General features: G+C 32.6%; 1 protein-coding gene across 15 annotated transcripts in view; it reads left to right on the forward strand.

Moving 5' to 3' along the window:
• Positions 1-18,820, forward strand: part of Nek1 (NIMA related kinase 1) — a 149,127-nt gene that overhangs the window by 42,785 nt on the left and 87,522 nt on the right. For 10 of the 15 annotated variants that reach the window (XR_004517877.1, XM_010629848.3, XM_033765447.1 and 7 more), the window contains 6 exons: positions 8,133-8,192; positions 8,440-8,499; positions 8,591-8,638; positions 8,802-8,876; positions 14,408-14,571; positions 14,652-14,783. Coding sequence is in view for 14 of the 15 variants with exons in the window: in XM_010629848.3 (XP_010628150.1) it covers positions 8,133-8,192; positions 8,440-8,499; positions 8,591-8,638; positions 8,802-8,876; positions 14,408-14,571; positions 14,652-14,783 (539 nt within the window). In the remaining variant the exon portion in view is untranslated. The remainder of the gene's footprint in view (positions 1-8,132; positions 8,193-8,439; positions 8,500-8,590; positions 8,639-8,801; positions 8,877-14,407; positions 14,572-14,651; positions 14,784-18,820) is intronic. The other 5 variants (XM_010629852.3, XM_010629853.3, XM_010629849.3 and 2 more) reach the window with 3 other exon arrangements.

Genomic DNA, 18,820 nt, shown 5'->3' on the forward strand with positions numbered 1-18,820 from the left:
AAATCCCCGGCCCCAAGATGAGAACTCTTGGTAAGCTGAACTGATGTTATACAGAAGGACTTCAATTTTAGGCAGGATTGTAGCTAAATTTATAATCACTTTTTCATGATGATATCGTGTATTAATGTTATCTTTTCAGTTAATATTTATTCAGTATGCAAAATAGCATGCTGTGGATCTTTTGATTTCTATTACTAGTATTCTGAATAAATAGATATTTATAAATATTCTAAATGATACATGATTCAGATAATAGTTAAAATATACTTTACTGAAAGCTAAATTTTATTGCACAGTGAAGTGATGTACTTAATGCCACAGAGCTATACACTTAAGGATGGTTAAAATATTAATTTGTATGTGGTGTATCACAATAAAAAATACAAAAAATTTTGTGGAAAATATAAATATAGTAAACGTATAGTCAAGTGTATAAAATATTTTCCAAATATCCTTACAGTGAAAGGAACTAAAGAAGATACCCTCTAGGGCTGGGGATGTAGCTCAGCAGCATCGCGACTGCCTGGCAAGTGCAAGGTCCGGAGTTCAATTCTTGGTACCCCTCCAAAAATACTCCCCCAAATTTCTAATGCATTTTCAATACAATTTTAAGTAAGTTTTTTTCTTGATTCATATATATATTTTTTGATATCTAAGATATGAATTCAGGGTTTTGTGCATGCTATGCAAGAGCTCTGCCAATGAGCTATATCCCTGCCCTTTTTCTTTTGAGACAGATTCTCACTAAATTGCCCTGGTTGGCTTTGAACTTGTAGTCTTCCTGCCTTGACCTCCTGGGTAGCTAGGAGTACAGATGTGCACCACCATGCCCAACCCATGATCCATATTTTTTTGAAAAGATTTTTTTTGTCCCTCAGCAACTATAAAGCATCTTTTAGATTCAAATTCACAAGGGCTTATTGAAATTTTAAATTATCAAGCATGAAAATGAAAAATGTGTAATGAAAACTAACAACTTAAGATTTTATTGTGTTGTAATTGTACAAACAAATATATATTAAGTTATTATTACTCAATATGTCTTTAAAATATTTGTATGTCATAAGACTGGTTCACTTCCTGTAATTGTAAGGTATTTTTTTTTCTCATTGAGTTTATTGGTACATTTTATCTATGCAGTGCAGTTGCATTCATCGTTGGGATCTTGTGCCTTTGCATGACAGGTCTTGGTTCCAATTTTTCCCCTTTTCCCCTTTGGTATTTTTTAAAGGCTCTGTTAAAAAAGTAAAGGTGTAGGGAAGGTGTGATGCGTAGGGGAAGAACAAAAAGGGAAAAGAAAAAAATTGTGAGAGAATGAAAAGAGGAAAATAAAGTGTTTGTAGATGGGGAGGGGAGGAGGGGGTGAAGGGAGGGCAGAGGTAAGGGGAAGAAATGAGAATCAGGACTTGCCATGTAGGGGTGCATGATCCCAACGGTGAATGTAACTGTGCTGTACCCCTAAAATGTACCAATAAACTCAATAAAATTAAAAAAAAAATGGATGGGGAAATAAGACACTTCCATGACAAAGAACACCTGAGAAATTACATGAATACCAATGGCCCTAGTTTAAAAAAAGCAGAAAACGGTATTCCTTTCTTAATATAGATGTTTTATGTTACCATATTTTTCTCTTCAGTATAAAAGTGAAAATATCTATGTGAGGTCATAGGAACAGCTTGATATTTTTACTTCACAAATGTTTGATTATTCTATATGTAAGGCAACATAGATCAAAAGATGAATGTAATGTTTTCTTCGTGTCCCTTACCTGAGTATGTAAGTGTTGTCGTTAAATATTTTCTTCTTGTTCCACATATATAGTCTGTTTGAAAGGTAGTTGTTTATTCCAAGATGCTGTATTATTCACATTAATGCTTTTTAATTGTGATTCACAAATTGTTTTTTTTTGGGGGGGTCAAACTCAGGACCTTGCACTTAGAAGGCAGGCAGCAGAACCAGTGATCTAAATCACTGGCCCTATGGTTCATAGATTTTAATGCTGGTACTAGATTGGCTGCATAAGAATTAAACTGGAATGTATCAAAACAGAAGGTAGGCTCTGTATCCAAAGATTATGATTTAGCCACTTTTAGGGATATGTATTATTATTTTTTATATGTTTTTTTTTTAAACAAGTTTCTTGAGGTATAAATCACATACATACTATACAATTCACTGATAAACAGTTCAGTTAGATGGTGTGCAGTATAATGTGAGAGTTGGGTAATCAATTTCCTATAATATGTGGTCTTTTGTAACTGGCTTCTTTTACTCAGCATAGTATTTCTAGGTTGATCCATGTTGTAGCATGTATCAGTTTTTTATTTTTTTTATTGCCAAATAATATTCCTTTGTATGGAAGGAATATTCATTTTTACAAAGCTTCTGGATAACATTTCCTTTAGTTTTTGTTTTGTTTTGGTTTAGTTTTCTTTAATGCTTGAAGATTAAACCCTGGGCCCTGTACATGTTAGGCACACTGTCCCTTGGCTATACCCCAAACCCATAGCTATAACCACTAAATTAATTTGTGTGTTTGAAACACACCTCAAAAACATTAACTGTGTATTTAAAATGCAGTGAAAAACTTTATCTACAATTTTTTATTTCTTGTATTTCAATAGAGCTCATGTATAACTAATTTAAAACTAGATATTGCTATTTACAATAGTGACAATATCATTTTAGTATGAAAGGAGCAGAGGTTTTTTTTTTTTAATGAAATTTGTGGATGTGTGTGTCTTCTCTAGGCTCAGAGAGAAAATACTGCGAGTTGTTTTTAGAAAAGTTTGAAAGCTACTATTCTTTAAATGTTTCAGTATTATCTTCATCTCATCAATTCCAGTTTCTCCTCTAGAGTTAAGTGGTGAGCTATATGGTAAGCTTGAGTACAAGTTGAGTTGAAATAACTAGCAAAGTTAGAGGTTAGATGTTTTGAACTAATAATGCAAGGAAAGAATGGGATGGTTCTGGGACCCTACTGCTTGGATTACTTTGTCAGGCAGTTAATCATAGGGGTGCAACCAGGTGTTAGATTCAGGATCATTTATCATATTTTTGATGCAGCCCTGAGTTAAAATACATCAATAAAATAGATTGGTTTAGAGTCATTTAGTTAAAATGTCACAGCATACTGTGAGAGAATAGTTACTCTCATTTTATAAATCTATCAACCAACTAGATGGTGGTGCATACTATTTACATATTAGTAATACTGTTCTCTTTAAATAGTATATTCATTAAAATAATTGCATTTTATCATATAGAAATACACTCAGCCCTTGATATTTGCAGGGGATTCATTTGAACACATTCTGCAGACACCAAAGCCCATAGACTGACTTAATTGGTTATTGCAGCCCACTTCACAGTAGCTAAGCTATGGCATCAGCCTAAGTACCTGTCGATAGATGAACAGGTAAAGAAAAAAAAATATATGTATGTATGTATGTATGTATGTATGTATGTATGTATGTATTATTCAGCCATAAAGAGGAATGAAATTGTATCAGCAGCTAGAAAATGGATGGAACTAGGAATCATCCTGTGAAGTGAAATAAACTAGACTTATGAAGACAAATAATTGTATGTTTTCTCTCATGTGGAATCTAAAAATGTAGGGGAGAGAGATGAAAATAGAAGGGGTCTATTACAGAACACAAAGGAAACAAAGGGGAGATAAGAGAGTAGGACAAATTGGGTGACAGGTAAAAGTTTTCCAGGTATGTTTTGTGCATTCATATATCTGCCAAAATGAAACACATTGATCTGTATAACTACTGTGCAGTAATAAAAATTTTCAGAAATGCCTCAGTACTCACAGATATCAGCTGCACATCCTCAACATTTTAAATAATTTCTAAGTTATAATATATAATGCAGTAGTTAATTTAAGTAGTTGTTATCCTGTATTCGTTAGGGAGTACTGACAGGAAAAGTCTGCATACATTCAGTACAGGTGCACTTTTAAAAAAATATATTGAATCTATGACTGGTTGAATTTCCTGATACAGAGGCACCTGCAGATATGGGGGCGTCTGCTGTGTACAGTTTAAATTACTGATCATGTTGCTTTATAAAGTAAGCAGAAGCTTTAAGCCCCTTTTGATTTTTTTCCACTAAAAGTAAACTTTTGTGCCTTTCTATTTCTTTATATATTGCAAACAATATAATTTGCCAGCCTTATTAATTTCATCATGTATATAGAGGATCATTTAAAATTTTTTAATATTCTGAATTTGCTTTTCAGGGTTAGAATTTTAGTGTCTATTATGATTATTCTGCAAAATTTCAAATTACTATTAAAGTAATAAGTAGTGTATAAAGTATTTTGATAGCATTAACTTTTGTTAAAATATAACTGCTGTTGAGATGCAGTTGTCACTACACAATTTAATCAAATACTGAATTATTTTAATAATATAAATGCCTGTAAAAATTTTTAAACATGAAGTAATTTTTGAAAGTAGTATATGCTTTTTATTGGACTGAAACCCAGCACTGGTTAAAAAAATTTTGTACCATTAGCTTGTAAAATATTATTTCTTCTGTAGCTGAAAAATGTAAAACTGTGGTATATGAAAGATAAAATTTTCTGTAAATAATTTTAATTTTTTTGTTATATAGAATTGTATACTGAATTGTTTGAAAAAAGGGTCATGCATTATGCTTAACTTTGATTACAAAATTGTGTAGTTAACACTGAATAAAAAAAACCACAGGTCAGTTATACTTATGAGCATACATGCAGAAAAATCTTGAAAAAAAAAGATTAAAAGGGCAAATCAAGGAATTTGTCAAAAGAATAATTTAATAATTATCAAATAATACTAACTTTAGGGCTCCAAGGATGAGTCAACAGTAAGGAACTTGATGACTAATTTTACTTCATTACAAGATTAGAGGAGAAAGCTATATATAGGTTACCTTAGTATTTTCTGAAAATACAATAAAGAAAACTAATCTTTGTTTTAAAAACTTATTTGACTCAATAAATAAATGACATACTTCCCTTTTGAAGGCCAACACTATTTTCTTTGAGGGTGTACTTTATATTTTGCCTAACAAACCTTTGTACCTCTCCAAAAAAAAGGAACACTATATGTGTGTATATGTGTATATGTGTATGTGTGCTGTAGGCCGTATAAATAAGGATGAAAAGTCGGAAATGTTATATGAAAGTGAGGAATGAGGTAGAGGTGTTTATTTTCATTGTCATCATTTAATGTTATTGTCAAGAGGTACTAGTCAATAAAATTAAAAAAGAAAAAAATTAGAACTCTAATACTGGAAGAGAAAATATATAGATCATTTCCAGGTGTGATTACCTGTTTAGAACGTCTCAATGAAGGAGAAGAAAATGGTATTAATGAATGAAGTGGAGTGGCCTGGCAGGGCTGGAGTTGTATCTCAGTGGTAAAGTACTTGCCTGACATGTCCAAGGTCCTGGTTTCTCTCGATCTTAGCCAAAAGGCTGAGAAGCGATAAGGCCCTGATTTTAATCCTTAGTACTGCCCCTCTCCCCCAAAGTGGCCTGGTGGGAGATCAGCATTCAAACATGAATAATTGATTACAGTATAAAATGGAAAGAAATGGCAACATTTTTGTGTATATGTGTATGTGTGTGTGTGTAGAGAGAGAGAGTGCACGCAAGCACCAAAAAAATGTATACACACTTTAGGAAAAGAAAAAGTTGTATTAATATTTTCATACTACATTTATTGAGACTTCGTGATATAAATACAGTTATAAGAAATGGTCAAAGTGGTAACCATTAGCTTCCAGACATTCATTAGTAGAGTGAATGGCTGCTTCAGTTGCTTTGGTCAAATTGTCCATTGAGATTGCTGCATATACATTCTTAATTTCTTCTTTCAGGGCTGGCAGTGTAGTGGGTTTTCTGCAATATATGATATCCTTTAGGGTCCCGCATAGGTAAAAGTCTGTAGGTATTAAGTCAGGAGAACAACATTCACCTTGTACAAGTTTTTCTTTTCCTGAAAAGAAAATACATTTTTTGGCAGACTGTGTGTGTGTGTGTGTGTGAGTGTGTGTAATATGTATTTATGATGTAGGTACAAATAACACAAATGAATCTTAACAATGCTGAGCAAAAAGCATATGAAGAATGTGTTGTATAAATCCATTATTGTAAAACTCAAAATTTAAATTATACTTTTTAGGCAGGCATATATGTTATAAAACAATAAGGAAAAGCATGGGGATGGTAATCACGAAGTTGTAGGGCTGTTTACCTCAGTGGGAATGGTTTGGGTTTGGAAGGGCACTTAGAGGGCGTTTGGGTGTTGGCAGTATTTTATTTTTTGTCTTTGGAGGTAGTTACATGGATATTTCCTTTATGTTACCTAAACTCTATTTACTTTTATCTCTGTTTATCTTTCTGTAAGCAAATTTAAATCACAGTTTAAAAAAAAAAGAAAAAAGAGAAATTGGGAAAGGGTAAGTGGAGTAGAATAAGAAAATTCTAGAAACATGTATGTGTATTTATTATATAAGTGAAGCATTTCAAACCAGTGGGGAAAGAGGTATATCTCAATGAATTATTATAAGATAATTAAGTATCTGAATGAAAAACATTACTGAATCATTCTATTATTAAAAATATATTCCAGATAAAGATTTAAATATAAAGGTTTAACTATAAAAGAAACTATGAGTAGCAAAAGCAAAGATAATACTAAGATTTTAAATGTATTCCTACAGGCAGATACTATGCATCAAAAAAAGTGATAGATTTAACTACATTTAAATTATGCACTTAGGTGCAATAAAAGAATGGACAAATAAGAATAACCCTTGAAAAATAATTACAACATCTATAATAGTTGTATGTTTCATAATATACACTAAAGGGCCTTTATTGAACAATTTAGGAGCTCCAAAAGTAGGTAACGTGAAAATAGTAATAATGTAAAAGAAATGATGTACATATTTAATATACTTGAAAATATTCTCAACATTTTGAGGAAACAAATTCAGGATAGACTGGTAACATCCAGTATTTGTGAGAATGTTGGGAAATGAGTTGTTTGGTGAGAATGTAAATTGGAGGAGCTTCTTGTGAAGGCAGTTTTTCTCAACATTTAAATTATCTTTTTATCTCCATTAATTCCATTTCTTTAAAAGTTGCTCTCCTGGGCTGGGGGTTTAGCTCAGTGGTGCTGCCTCCCTCGAAAATGCAAGGACCCAAGTTGGATCCCTGGGACCGTGAATGAATGTGAGTGAGTGAGTGAATGAATGAATGAATGAATGTTGCTCTTCTAACCACTGGGGATTTAGCTCAGTGGTTCTGAAACCTAGCACAAGTGGCGGAGTTCGATCCCCGGTACAAAAAAACCCAAAACCAGTAAGTTGCTCTTCTAGAGACTTAACACAAAGGAGTTCCTTGTAGCGTGCAGAGTAGTAAGAAACTGTAATCAACCCAGTGTTTCTCCTTAGAGAAATAATTAAGTAAATTAATTATAGTCTAACTATAGAAATTGCCATTGTTAATTTGTTTACCATGAAGTGGGGCTAATAAGGCACATTGTTAATAAATTTTTTTTTGCCATCTATTAACATGTTGAGACATTTATCTAAAACTCATAAAATGCCTCAATTTTCTACATATACTTATATATAGGGGTGTAAAAATGTCTGGAAGAATACTCATAAAAATAGTATCAACGTTTACCTCTGGAGTGGGGAATGAAGGCTATAAATTTTCTCATTTGAATTTCATATAGTGAATATTTATTATGTAAGTATTTTTAAAGAAAAATTTCATTATTGGGTTTTTTTGAATGATGTTTAATCATAGAATTAGAAATTAAAATTAACATCAGTAAATGAGAACAAAACTAGATGATTGGAGAATTCTTTCTAGTTTCTTTTGAATCTAGTATTTTCTTTGGCAGAATGGATATCAAAACATTGCATTATTTTAGTATTTTTTTATTGAGTTTATTGGTACATTCTAGGTATACAGTAAAATGGTAATATTTTTTAAAGAAGTACAATACAGAAGTATTGGCTTTACTGCCTTCTTATTTTACATTTCCATAAATTTGGAATTCTCTAATGAGTGCCTCAAACTCTTTATCTAATTTGTAGTTTTACTTTTTGTCCAGGCCCATCAAACTCCAGTGAAGAAAGTGAATCCTGGAGAAGAAAGGAGGAAAATGTTTGAGGTATAAAGATATCTGTCTGCTTATTTTAAAACTTTGCAGAAATAATTATAACAAAAGAAACAAAACTTTATGATATAAAGCCTCCAAACCTTTCCTCATTTCTTTCAAACATGTTTATAACCTATTTTTTTCTTTCTTTTTTAACTGCTCTGAGCGCACCTTTGCCATCAGTATACTAACTTCCCTGACTAAAAAAATAAGAAAAGTAAGAATTATTATCAACAAAATATTATTTTTTTTATTTAAGGAAGCACCGAGAAAGAAAAGGTCGGAATGTATTGAAAAAGAAAAGAAACAAAGATATCAGGTAGCTTTTTACTCTTACTCTTCTTCCTTTGCCAAGTTGTAGATGCTAAGAATTTTGAGTTCTAAGAAGTATGTCTTTAAAATTATCACAGATAAGTTTATTGAAGGCTGAACAAATGAAAAGGCAAGAAAAGGAAAGGGTAAGAGGATAATTTATTTTTTTCATGATACATTTCTCCCCTTCCCCACACGCATACTTAAAAGAGTACACTGATTTCCATTTTATTCCTAAATGTATTTCATATAATTTATATTAAATACTTGAAATGGTATTTTGTTTGTTTGTTTCTTTTCCCCCAAAAGTTGGAGAGAATAAATAGGGCCAGGGAACAAGGATGGAGAAATGTCCTAAGTGCTGGTGGAAGTGGTGAAGCAAAGGTATGCATTTGATACCAATAAAATTATGTGTTACTTTTTCTTCAGTTTCACCCCATGCTTTAAAATGTGTATTACTGGCTGCTTTTCTATAAATATTAAATTTCTTTTCTAGAGTTTTTCAGCATTTACTGATTTCTTAGCACTTTTTTTTTGTGTTGAATTAATCACTAAAAATGTCACTGTTAAAATTGCTTTTAAAAGTTTCATGTGAAGATTATGATATACTTCACCAGAGGAATCAAATACAGAATTAAATATTTTCTTATTATTTTCCATGTAGCCTTAGAAATTAAATTTGTAGAAGACTTTTTTAATCTGTCCTTTGCCAGTCTCTCTAAGCTTTTCTCCCTCCATTTCCTACTGCACACTTTATGCTGTGCTCAGTGCTGAACTACAGACCTTATTTGTAGTTTCTTTTCTGTATGTAGCCTGCTGAATCTTTAGTCTTTGCACTTTTGTTTCTCTTTATTTAATAGCACCCCTCCTTTGTTTCTCCTACTCAGCTCTACTTCTCATTCATTTACCTAGATAACCAATTAGCTAGATAACTACCTAGATTGGTTAATTTAAACATTCCCTTTGGGTAGAGGCACACTGTATAACCTTGGGCAAGTTACTTAACTTTTCTGAGCTTTGGTTTCTCATTAACTTTCCTTTTCCCCTGAGAATAGAGCCTGGAGCTAAGCTAGCAAAGGATCAGATTGTACTTTTCCTATCTTCTTTCTGTCATTCTGAGTCTTGTAGTTCCTCTTTTGCTTGCCAACCATCTGATAGATGCCTCTGTCTGTGGTAGACTAATTTATAAAATGTCTCCAAAATTCCTGGCCTCTGATGCATACACTTATTCTCCCTCCCCTTGAGTTATAGGTGGAGTCTGTGAAATGGTGTAGACAAGCTCCTTTAATTAAATGATGATGTGTGGCAAAAGTTTATGGTATAGTCACATTGATATACAAGACTCCTTCACTGGAAGAAAAAAATGAAGTCCAGGGAGTTCTACTTTTGTTGGCATGGAATACAGCAAACATTGATTTGGCAAGACGTCTTAGGTAGCCTCTAGGTTTCTGACCAGTAACTGGGAAGAAAATGGTGACCTTAGTATACACCCATAACAAATTGGATTCTGCCAAAATCAGTGAGCTTGGGCAGCCTGAGCCTCAGAAGAGAATTGCAGCCATGGCTGATACTTTGATTTCTCCCTTTCTGCCCAGTGAGATCCTGACCCAGGGACCCAGTTAAATGTACCTAGACTGTGAGCCAGGGAAATTGAGCTAATAAATGGGTATTGTTTCATGCTGCTGAATTTGTGATAATTTGTTACACAGAAATAGAAAATCAATGTACTACTGTTTTTCTGTAGTATTTTAATTTCTATCACTGAATTAGCTGTTAACATATCTTTTAAACAGTAAATTCACTGGTTTATGACTGTTAATCTTGATATTTAGGTATTTAGTATTTACCAAGTTGAATTATTCTTGTGTTTTTTCCTAGATGTTATGATTTGAGTAAGTTTACTTTGTTTTATCTAGATTTAATCTGTTCTGAATTTAGATTTGTTTTTAATCTCTTTAAATGTACTTTTTCATAACATCTATCAATACTTCATTGAGTCATTTTTTCCAATTCTATATTAATGTAGGCTTCTATACTATTTTTAGTATTTTAGCTTTAAGTATAGCTTACTACTTTCTGAATGGTAAAGAATAAGTTGCACAGACTTTGATCCATTCTAAAATTAGCTTGCCCTATATCTTATGTGAAAACTTAGTCCAAGTGTGGAGACGGGTCTAGCCCAACACTTTGTGCAAGTATATGATTAATGTTGAGATTTTTTTTATTATTTTTCATATCCTCCATGTCGTATTTTGCCCACATGTTCTGTGTGATGTAATTTTCCTATGACTAAAGCAATATTTAATCCTTATCGTCCACCTTTATCAATCTTACTTGATAACTAATTGAGATAGCTTTTCTTTTTTCTTTTTTTTTCTCATTGTGTTTATTGGTACATTTTAGGTATAAAGTACAGTTACATTCAACTTTGGGATCTTGTACCTTTACATGACAGGTCTTGGTTCTCATTTTTTCCCCTTGTCGCTTTCCTCCCTTCACCCCCTCCTCCCTTCCCTATTTACAAATACTTTATTTCCATTTTTTCATTTCCTCATATTTTTTTTCTTTTACCAATTTCCTTTCCCCTGCCCTTCATACTTCCCCTACACCTTTAGCCCTTTTCTTCCTATTTCACATTGTGAGATAGCTTTTCAGTAGACACCATGTGCTTAATAGATTTTGGCTTCATTTTATTAACTTTTGTTATGTTTTAATTGAGGAAAAAATAATTTATTTTCCATGATTTAAAGCAAATGCTATGTTAGTTTCTGTACTTATTCCTCAGTTTGAAATATTTATCTTGCTAGGCTTCTTTTTCACTCTTGCAGTACCGGAGATTAAACTCAGAACATTCACACTGAGTTATATCCCCAGTTCAATGTCTTAATAATTTGTATAGGCTGGGCTCAAACTTATGATTCTCCTGGCTCAGCCTCCCAGGGGCCTTGGATTGTGAGCATGTGTTGCCATACCATGGTAGGCCATTTGATTTTTTTTTTTTTGGTACTGGGGTTCAAGCTCCGGACCTTGGGCTTGGGAAGCAGGAGGCAGCACCACTGAGCTAAGTCCTAGGCTATTTGATTTTGCATAGTTGCTAAGGACCTGGAGGCTCAGTCTAGTGTGAATCAAAACAAGGAAATTCCCAAAATAAAGATAAAATCAAAACTCAGCAGTAAGGGAAATACTTCAAAATTAATGCTATTATTCATTATATACTTCTAAATAGGTATTTTTATTCACAATATAAATATCTGACTGACTTTGACTATGATTTGCAAAATCAATGGCTTTATTTATATCTCTTATGAATATGCTTTTATAAAAGTCATATATTCCATATAGTTTTGATCATCTGGTGATCATGAGAGGTATATCTATTGTTTGAAGATACATTGTGATTCTGTTCACCAATAAAAAGGAATACTCTGTTTATACATGCAACAACATGGGTCAATCTCAAAAACAGACTGAATTAAGAAATCCAGCAACCCAATATATGTCATAAATTTCAATTTATATAAAATTACAGAAAAGGAAGATCCAATCCATAGCAACAGAAAACACATCAGTAGTTTCTGGCAATGAGAGGTCATTCACTACAAAAAAACTGGAGCCAATTTTCTGGCGGCAATTATGATTGTGTTGGTTATATGGATATATCACCATAGGCTTATTTTTGGTGAATTTTAAGATATATAAACAGGCTTCAATAAAGGTGATTTCTAAAAGGTCATATTGCTTCAGTATTTTAAGATACTAATTTCAACATGAGAACTGTATTGACATTTTCAGAGATGTTTTACTTACTTTTGCTTTTGGTCATAAGGAACTTTAGAACAGAGTCAGATATTGTCATTGGACTAAACTTAAAGAATAAATTGTTCAATAGGAGATGTGACAACCTTTTTACAGAATTCTGTTTCTGATTCTTTTTTTTAACCAGGGATTGAACTCAGGACCTTGTACTTGGAAGGCAGGCACAGTGTCACTGAGCTAAATCCCTAACCCTGCTTCTGATTCTTGACTAAAATGCCCATTTTGAAGAAGTATGAGAAACTCCTTGATAAAGTTTCCAGCTTAATTACTAATCTTTCCTATTTCTAGTAGCTTTCTTTTGTACTATAATTTAAACATGTTTATTATATATAATTACCTTGAATTGATTTTTTTAAAAAGTCATACTTTGTGTGTAACTTACTGTTCCAAGATGTTAAAACAAATTTCTTCGCATCAAGTTGCCCTGAAACTTCTGATTCTTGTGTATGTTTTTCTTTTTTGGTGCTGAGGATTAAACCTAGGACCTTATGCACTGAGCTACATCCATCCCTTCTTTGTATTTTTATTTTGGGACATGGTCTTATTAAGACACATAGGCTGAGCTAGAACTTGGGATCCTGACTCAGCCTCCCAGAGTATTGAGATTATGGGCATTTGCAACCACAGCCAAACCTTTGTATCTTTTTTTTAACCAGACTAAATACTTAGATGTTAGTATTGGGGAAATTCTTCCTCCTCTACTGTCAATATGCTGGCTTCTGGTTTTCATCACTTCAAAAAATTTAAAAAGGTTTTGTTAAGGTTCCTCCCCTTTAGTCATATCTAATTTTCAGTGCTGTTGACCTCTGTATTGAGATTATTGATTTCCTCTTCTTAATGAAATTCTTCCACAATAAATTCTGTAGCATAGTACTCTTTAAACTCTGACCCTTTCTAACATGTCTTTGTGACTGAGTCCTTGTGTCTTTTCCTATTTCTTTTATTGTCCTGTGGAGAATCCACAAGTCCATTAAGCATTTTCTTTTTCATTGATTCCCTTTATGTACTTCTAGTCTTCTTGACTTGGTGTTAGGACAACAACCCTCTAATTACTTTTTCTTGACTTTGATCTCTCATTTCTGCTTATAATGTATAATATTGATTTATTGACCTTCTTAAAAAATGTTTTGGTATACTCCTGATACTAGAAAGTTTAGAAATGTTTTTTTCCTGTGGTTATGTGAATGCATAAAGCAGCACTTAGCTAAAGCAGCCTTTATCATCAAGTTTAATGCTCCCTATTTGGCTTCCTTCTAATTATGTTTGTCATCAGACTTCCTTTCTGTCATATCTCTAGAACCTAAATATATATGGCTTGTTTTTCACTTTAATCCTTTGACTTGTACCTAGTCTCTCTGTTACATTGCTATTGGAGCCAAGTTAAAAAAAAATTTTTTTTAAAAAAACTTTCTCTAGGACATTTTAAAAAATAGATATTGTTACTTTTGATAATTTTTAGTGTTTTGTGAATTCACTTAGTACGTACTACTTAGGAATGGCCCTATTTTTCATTTACCACAATATTGAAATGTTGTCCAGTTTTGTGCTTTTTTCCCCCAACATGTTCAAGAACTAAGAATAAATATCATATTTTGAGTCTTTTATTTACATATAGCATATGTTTTAGTAATGTTTATACCTTCATATATACTGTACTTGGTAAATAAATGTAGAGTACATTAAAAACCATATGCAAATACTTTCATTAAATATAAGCTTATGTGTTGTATAAGCAGGTTCTGAGAGGCTATCTATATTTAAATTTCATAGAACAGAATCATTTGAATTGTATAGGGTAAACTTGTTTCAAAACTTTTTCATTAAGACTAGATTTTTCCATATTTGCATGAATTTTGGGACATTTTGATGTTGTTTGTCACTATAAATTATGCTTTATTGTTAGTAACTAAAAATTCAACTTTTTGATTGTTAATGGTTATAACATGATAGGAGAATGTTTTGCTTTTGACCATGTTTATTAATATACTCAACTTAAGAAACTGTTCTTTGAAAGTTGAAACTTACTTCTTCTGAAGATAGTACAGGCCTTTCAGGTCTTACAAGATAAACATGTTGAAAGCTCTTTGTTTAATCCCTAGGCTCCCTTTTTTGGCATTGGAGGGGCTGTAGCTCCATCATCTTGTTCTTCTCGAGGACAGTATGAACATTACCATGCCATTTTTGATCAAATGCAGCAACAAAGAGCAGAAGATAATGAAGTGAAATGGAAAGGAGAAATACATGGTCACGGGCTTCCAGAAAGGTATGGCCATATTCTGCAGAAGTTATTTATGCTTCGTTTCAGAGAGAGTAATGAAAGTCACTGTGCATATTTATCTACAGAGAAATTCTACCTGGAGTTCGTCCAGGATTTCCTAATGGGGCTGCAGGTCATCACCATTTCCCTGATGCTGATGCTATTAGAAAAACTTTGAAAAGATTGAAGGCCGTGTCTAAACAAGCCAATGCAAACAGGTTGGACTATGATGATCCATTAATTCATCCTGTGTGTAACTTTGTCTTTGGTCATGTGTAGTGTAGTACCTACACTTGTAGGTGTTTTCTTCATTGTTTACATGGAATATTTTTTACTTCCTCAGTGGAATTTTTTTTCAGGTGCAAACTTGGCCCTCGATTACACTATTACAAACATGTAACTCCTCAATTCAGCCTCATTTTTTGTGGCTCATTTATATGTTTAGACAGCATACTATTTAAAGGAACATGTGATAACTTTTAACCAACATATGGTAGCAATAATTTTATCCATTTGCTTTAAATTAATCAGAATATAAATTTAAATGGACTCACAGTTTATGCAAAGCTCCAAAGCATATTTTATGTCTTTTCTTCATCATTTAGAAGCCCATTTTTCTCTTTGTTGTTTTAGCATGTTTCCTCTTTACATTCTTCTCTGATTTATACCTCTTTGTGATCTTTTTCATTGGACCTTTCCTATTCTCCTTTTAAATTAATTTGATTATGGTAACTGGTAAAAGCTATAATTTGTGTAGACCATTTTTTTCTTTAGTATGCATATGTGTTTTGTTAGACATGCCCATTTCTTCTCTGAAACATTCTGGTGAGTTATAGAACAGGTGACATTTTGTGACATTTTAGTTACATCATCTTTTCCTTGTAATTTTAAGATGCTCTAAAAATCTTTATGATTCCCTTTCTGCATTATAATAGGTGATTAAATGTACTTAAGTATATTTTAAAAATAAATGTACTTGAGTACAATAAATAATTGAGGAAAGTAAAAAATAACATTATAAATATAAAGTATAAACAGAAACATAAGAGGTGAAGCAAATTCTAGATTCTTTCCATTTTTGAGAAAAGAAGGCTCACACATATTTTTGATGAATAGTAGAGAATATTTTGTGTGGGATTTTTATCCTCCTGTATTGGTCTTTCTAGTAAATAATGCACTTTTAATTAGTAAACTTTATTTTTAGAGCAATTTTAGGCTCATAGCAAAATTGGGAAAATACAGACTTCCTGTATGCCCTTTATCTACACAGGCACCACTTCCCTCTCGCCATCCTCACCTGAGTGACCTACGTTGGCCCTGTAATTACCCAAAGTCCATAGTTTACATTAGGCCTCCCCCTTGGTATTGTACATTCTATGGCCTTTAACAAATGTGTGATTGTATATGTCTACCATTGTATTATCATATGAAATTATGTCACTGCCCTAAAAATACTCTGTGCTCTATTTATTTTTCCCCTCTCTCCTTTCCCTTCCTCTCTTTCCCCCAGAAACCGCCAGTTTTTGTGTGAACATGTTTTCAATTCATTTAGGTAAATATACCAAGGAGCATGATTGCTGGATCATATGTTGAGTATGTTTAGGTGTGTAAATGACCACCAACTATCTTTTAAAGTGTCTGTGCCATTTTGTATTTCCACCAGTAGTGAATCCCACCAGAGGGTGCTACCCATTGTCCTTTCCAGCATTTAGTGTCATTGTTTTAGATTTAACCATTTTGATATGTGGTGACATCACACTGATGTTTTAACTCTAATTCTCTAGAGATATTGAGCATCTTTTCATATACTTTACACCATTTCTGTATCTTTTTGGTGGTTTTCTGTTTTAGTCTCACCCATTTTTTTAATTGGGTTCATTGTCTTACTAAATTTTAATAGTTCTTTGTGTCTTTTAGATAGCAGTTCTTTATCAGATTTTTTTCTTCTTTTTAAGTGCTGAGGATCAAACCCAGGGCCTTGGGCACACCAGACAAGCATTGTATCTCTGAGCTACATCCACATCCTAGATTTCTTTTGCAGTCTGTGGCTTGTGTTCTCATTTCCTTGATACTGTGTTTCATAGGGCAACTTTAACAAAGTCCATCTTATATTTTTTTCATGGACTGTGCCTTTGTTGTATCTAAAAAGTTATCATACCCAAGTCCATCTAGGTTTTCTGCTATGTTATCTTACAGGAGTTTCATAGTTTTGTGTTTTACTCTTATATCTGTGATTCATTATGAGTTAATTTTTGTGAAAATTATAAGGTGTTTGTCTAGGTTCATTGTTTCGCATGTGGATGCCCACAGCATTTCTTAAAGACTTGTTTTTCCCTTGAATTGCTCATGCTCTTTTTCAGAGATCAATTGACTATATTTTTGTGGATTCATTTCTAATCTCTCTGTCTGCTGATATAGTTGTATAGTACATATGTGCTTTAAGCCAGTACCACGCTATATTTATTACAGTGGTTTTATAGTAAGTCTTGAAATGACATAGTTTCAGTCCTCCAATTTTTTCTACTCTTTCAATATCAAGACAGCTATTCTGGTTCTTTTTTTTTAACCTCTTCATATAAACTTTAAATCAGTTTGTCAGTATCTACAAAATAGCTTGCTGGGATTTTGACTAAAATTATGTTGAATCTATAGACTAATTTGAAAGGAATTGACATCTTAATATTTAATCTTCCCATCCTTTCTTCTTTGGTATTTTTCTTCAGACTGTTGTAGTTTTCCTCATATAGATATATGCACATTTTGTTGGATTTGTATCTACATATTTAATTTTGAGGGTGATAATATAAATTATAACATTTTTTAAAAATTCAAATTCTACTTGTTCATTGCTGGTACTTAGGAAAGCAATTTTATATGTTAACCTTGCATTTTGCAGCCTTTTTATAGTAGCTTATTAATTTTAGGAGGTTTTTTTGGTCATTTCTTTGGAATTCTACACATTGACAATCTGTCATCTGTGAGCAAGACCAGTTTTATTGCTTCTTTCTCTATTTCCTCTGTTATCCTTTTGTCTTCCAGGATTAGCTAGTACTTCCAGTATGATGTTGAAAAGCAGAAAGAGTGTCTTTGCCTTATTCTGGATCTTAGCAGTAAAGCTTCATATTTCTTATCATTAAATTGTGGCATTAGCTTTTGGGGTTTTGTTGATATTCTTAATGAAGTTCTAGAAGTTCCTTCCTAGTCTTAGTTTTCTGAGCCCTCCCTGTATGGATTTTGCATTTTATAAAATGATTTTTTTTTTACAACTATTGATATGCTTGTGTCATTTTTCTTCTTATTTTGTTTTGTGTTGAGTGTATGTTTGTTTTTGAGACAAGGTCTCATTATGTAGCAGAGGCTGGCCTTGAACTCACAGTACTCCTGACTTGGCCTCCTGAATACTGAGATTACAGGTGTGCACCACTCTGCCAGGCGATATTTCTTCTTTAGTTTATTGATGTAATGAATTTTATATGTTGAGCCAGTCTTGTATATCTGACATAAATTCCACTTGGTTTTGGAATATAATTGTTTATATAGATTAATTGGATTTGATTTGCTAATTTTTAAAATCTGTATTAATAGAAAGAATTCGTGTGTAATTTTATGTCTTGTAATAGAGTTTGGTGGTAGGGTAATACTGTCCTCATGAGATGAATTCAGAAATATTTCATTTGCTTCTAGTTTTTGGAAGAGATTGTAATAGTATATTCGTCTTTTTCTGCCTAACATTCTATCAGTTTTTGCCTCATGCATTTTGATGCTCTGTTTTAAATATATTGGTATAATTTCTTCTTTAAATATTTGGTAGAATTCAGCATTGTTTTCCTCTGGGCCTGGGAAGTTTGGGAAGTTGTTAATTCAGTTTCTTTAATGAATATGGGCCTATTCAGAAGATTTGGTTTTTTTTTTGTTTTTTTTTTTTTGTACCAGGGATCAAACTTGGGAGTTTGCACTTTCAAGGCAGGCGGTGAAACCACTGAGCTAATAATCCCCAGCCCAGAATATCTGTTTTTTTATTGGATTAATTTTTGCCAATTATTTCTTCAAGAGTTGGTTTGTTTCATCTAGGTTATCAAATTTGTGGGCATAGAGTTCCATATAGTATTTCTTTATTATTTTAATGCCTACAGAACTGTAATTATTTCTTTCATTTAGATATTAATAATTGGTATTTTGTCTCTTATTCTTAGCCCTGCCAGAGGCTTATTGATTTTAATGATCTGTTCAGATAGCCAGCATTTAGTTTTATTGA

Source organism: Fukomys damarensis, unplaced genomic scaffold (genome assembly GCF_012274545.1).
Source record: "Fukomys damarensis isolate Sample0158 unplaced genomic scaffold, DMR_v1.0_HiC HiC_scaffold_18, whole genome shotgun sequence".
NCBI lineage: Eukaryota > Metazoa > Chordata > Mammalia > Rodentia > Bathyergidae > Fukomys > Fukomys damarensis.